This window comes from Bipolaris oryzae (genome assembly GCF_000523455.1).
Source record: "Bipolaris oryzae ATCC 44560 unplaced genomic scaffold scaffold_446, whole genome shotgun sequence".
NCBI lineage: Eukaryota > Fungi > Ascomycota > Dothideomycetes > Pleosporales > Pleosporaceae > Bipolaris > Bipolaris oryzae.
The window spans coordinates 1-3,981 of NW_006911722.1; the positions used below are offsets into that span (position 1 = coordinate 1).

General features: G+C 48.9%; 2 protein-coding genes across 2 annotated transcripts; one reads left to right on the top strand and one right to left on the bottom strand.

The window, feature by feature from the left end:
* Positions 1-38: 38 nt before the first annotated feature.
* On the bottom strand, positions 39-1,413 carry COCMIDRAFT_31310 (uncharacterized protein; the record flags this gene model as incomplete). Its single annotated transcript, XM_007695771.1, has 1 exon — positions 39-1,413. A coding segment is annotated over one exon (1,375 nt), but the record flags the coding sequence as incomplete, so codon positions are not given.
* Positions 1,414-2,616: 1,203 nt separating this feature from the next.
* COCMIDRAFT_10393 (uncharacterized protein) lies at positions 2,617-3,642 on the top strand (the record flags this gene model as incomplete). Its single annotated transcript, XM_007695772.1, has 1 exon — positions 2,617-3,642. One exon carries the CDS (start codon positions 2,617-2,619, stop codon positions 3,640-3,642), a length of 1,026 nt encoding a protein of 341 aa, XP_007693962.1.
* Positions 3,643-3,981: the final 339 nt, after the last annotated feature.

Genomic DNA, 3,981 nt, shown 5'->3' on the forward strand with positions numbered 1-3,981 from the left:
GGCTGAAGCCGCGTAGAGTGCATTGTCTAAAATTCCACCCTCGGTGTTAGTCTTGGCGCCCTTGTCGAGCAGCAACTTCACCACCGCCTTGTGGCCTCCAGCTGAAGCCGCCTGGAGCGCGTTGATAACCACTTTTGTCATCTGAACTTCGTCGTCGCATTGTTGAAGAAGAAGGGTTATAATGTCCCTCCCGTTTCTCACATTTTTTACAGCGGCTTTGACTACTGCTTCTGTTACCTTAACTTCGCCTCTGCGTTCTTGGAGAAAAAGACGCATGATATCCCTCCCACTTTTTTCGTTTCTTACAGCGCCTTTGATCATATCCTCTGATAGTGGTACCTCGAGTCCTCGCCGCACTAGGAAATGTTCTACTCCTTTTATATCAGATGTTCTTACAACTTCTAAGAAAGATGTAGCATTTCGAGAGGTAAGATCCTCTAAGAGCTCTGGCATTGTCTCGTAGGAAACATCTGATGGTCCAAACAAGAACAAAGAAGTATCACGGATGACTTCCTGAAGACCTTTCGTATAGTCTGGACGTAGACTATTAGCGTTCCAAGCGTCAGAGGATATTCCCAGTAAGGCGTAGACTTTGTCGCGTGGATCGCTCGCTTCGCTCTCGCTGAACTTCAGCAGGAGGTTGTACAGGTCTCTGTTCTCGCTCCACCAGGACTCTTCCCGTAAGCGGCCAGGCATGATGTCCAAGACGGCTTGACAATGACGTTCTGGTTTAATGCCTATGAGCGACGGAGCAAGGGCAAAGGTATGTGCTCTGACAGACTTGGTGCCACACCAGACACTTGCTTTCTTCGCATTGGCTATTTCCTGCAAGATCCAGACTCTTCTGAACCACGATCTCCTTAAGAGCAGATCCAGGCCTTTGTGTGGCTCAAAACCTGGATCTCGAAGATCTAATAGCCAGAATGTGGTCCACTGTGCCAGGTCCCAGTGTCTGTGCCCATGCATCAAACTATATCCGTCCAGTCGCCGAAGAGAGTCCATAAGGATATTGGTTTCCTCAGTTGCTTGGCCCAACCAGACAATTACCTCCTCCGCTTGCGAATAGATCTTGCACATCTGTTGAACTTGATGTCCTCGCTCCCTTTCGTTGTCTTGATCGATACAAATAGCATCAACCCAGAGTACTCTGTCTATATCTTCCGAGCGAAGATGTTGAAGGGCTGAGTGTAGGTTTTTAGTAACATCAAATGTCTTCCCATTGACTATCACAGTAGAAGTCTTGTCCGTGCCGCCCCAAGTATATGATAAAGCATCGTATGGAACAGTGTCGGTACCATCGAGGTAGGCCTGATACAGCATACACTCGATAGTCGGCCCTTTGCCTCGTAGTAACTGTAGAAGTCGGAATGCGGGACGATCGAGATCGATCGGTTCGTAAATGAGGATGTCCATCTGTACCCTGCACTAAAATACTTCGTCATTAGCTAGAGGGTCTAAGGCTAAGAGGTTAGAGGCTAGGCTACCCGACCCTGATAGTATAGAGCTACAGAGTTCGACAAGTGTAGTAGGAAGAGGACATGCACCAAGTCCTCAACTATTAAAGATAAGCATTACTTGCGTTCCTAGAAATGATGGTTGGGAGTACGTTATGAGCTGAACAGCACAAGGCAGAAGCATAGTGGGCTGGCAGAGCTGAAGGCACGAGCTACTAAATGTGGCAGTGCAAGGCTGAACCTATGCAACCCTCACTCCGCTTGCCAAAGCCTAGACTCGGATCTTGGTATTCTGTATCATGCCATGCCCGCTGTGAGACCTGCCCACCTTGTTCTTTAGACGCCACATAACTCGTGATATTTCCCTTCAACAAGGTGAAGCAAGATCCGGCTACTGCTTAGTGTATGTATCGGTTGCGATGTGATCGGGAAGTACGAGGACGTGGCGGGTTGGACGAGGGATCAACGACGGGTCTGCGGAGCTAGAGGGCGGCGCGATGGTTTATCTCTATGGCTTGGAAACTTTCGCGCTAGCTATAGTTATCTATTACACTGCTTCTCGAAGTGGCACAATAGCTGTGTCGGAAGCTAGTTGCGGTTTCCACGCTGGATGTGTTCGTTGACGCGAGCTAAATGCTGGGGCGTTTTCGGGTGTCCCGGAGCGCTTGGCAAAAGCGTCGCACAGCCACACAGCTACATGGCCATATAGTTATGTAGCGTCAGCAGCGATAGATTACAGCTAAGCTGTTTCGAGCTAGGTGTGCGGGACCTACTTGTCTAGCACTTCTAGCAGGCGGACTTGGAATTAGCACAGAAGCACAACAACCTCTTAAGCTTAAGCGCCATGCTCGGGATAGGATAATAATATAGTAAGCTGTAAGCTGACGGACTTTCGTCGAGATACATAAGTTTTTAATGCACCTACTACTAGCTAAAGCGAGGTGGATATATAACGCTTATACTTAATTCTTGTATTGCACGGTAAGTAGAATCTATTTCTAAAACATATGAAGATCGGATGAACTTTAGATATCGAGGCTAATATCCCGAGAATATCTGTTCTTCTAACCTGTTGTTCAGTTTGTTATATATGGGAGTATCGGTGGCGTCCCATCACGCAGGGTGTCCTGTTATACAGGGACGGACGTTACCAGGATCCAGAATGAAGGCGCTGTTTAGAATACACCAACTAGTGCACACAGAGTTTGTATGGTGGCTGGAGAGACATGGTGAGCGCGAAAAGTGGCCGGGCGCAGCAGCAGCCCGAGCTGAGGCACCGGGACCGTTTGACGAGCATGGAAGAAAGCAAGTACGGAGTGCATACCTCCAGCATGCAATATCCGCGACCGGACTCGTCAACTCTGTACCCGGCGGTACGAGGACTTTACTGTTAGAAGCAATAGGGCAGTATCAGAAGCGGCTAGGACAATATGGGCCGGTAGAAACAACGTATCCAATAGCCTCATCGTTGAGCACGGAGATTCTAGGGCCTGAGCATCCCTTTACATTGATGAACAGAAGCAGATTAGGGTTAGTGCTTAATAGCCAGGGTAAGCACAAGGAAGCTGAGGAGATAAACCGGCAGACGCTCGCACAGTACAAGAAGGTGCTGGGGCCTGAGCACCCAGACACACTGACGAGCATGAGCAACTTGGCATTGGTGCTGAATAGCCAGGGTAAGTACAAGGAGGCTGAGGCAATGAACCGGCACACGTTAGCTCTGCGAGAGACGGTGCTAGGGCCTAAGGACCCAGACACACTAATGAGCATGAATAACTTAGCGGGAGCGCTGAGCAGCCAGGGCAAGTACGATAAGGCGGAGGCGATGTACCAGCAGACATTAGCGCTGCGAGAGAAGGTGCTTGGGCCTGAGCATATAGATACACTCACGAGCATGAGTAATCTGGCGGGAATACTGAAAAGCCAGGAAAAGTACGATAAGGCGGAGGCAATTCACCGGCAGACGCTGGCTCTGCGAGAGAAAGTGCTCGGGCCTGACCATCTAGACACACTGACCAGCGTCTATTGCCTTGCATATATCCTTGCCAAACAGCATCACGTAGAGGAGCCTTTATGTCTGTATCAGCGGGCATATGCTGGATACGACTCGATCCTTGGAAAAGGCCACCCCGCTGCCTTGGTATGTCACCAGTACTATGATGACCTGCGCTCGTTGCAAAAGCATTAGCCTGCTTGTTCTCTCAACACGCTAGAAAACGGTGCAGACATATCTGCGAGGATGGAGTCGAGACTATCAGGCGTGTTAACCAAGACTGGCATTAGGAAATGGAAGAATTTGAGAGGATGGAACGGTTGGGTTTTGTTACAGAATTTGTGACTTTGTTTTTCCTATCTTGTGAGGGTAACTGGGTGATATGAAGTTCTTGAAATCATATGAACGTGCTCGGTCTAGTTCCCCTATTTTGAAAAGCGTCCTTTTGGTCATAATACACACACACACAATTTATTTACGCCCGGCGGCCGCGCCGAAAGGGCTACTAACACTAGTCTAACTTTACACTTCTTA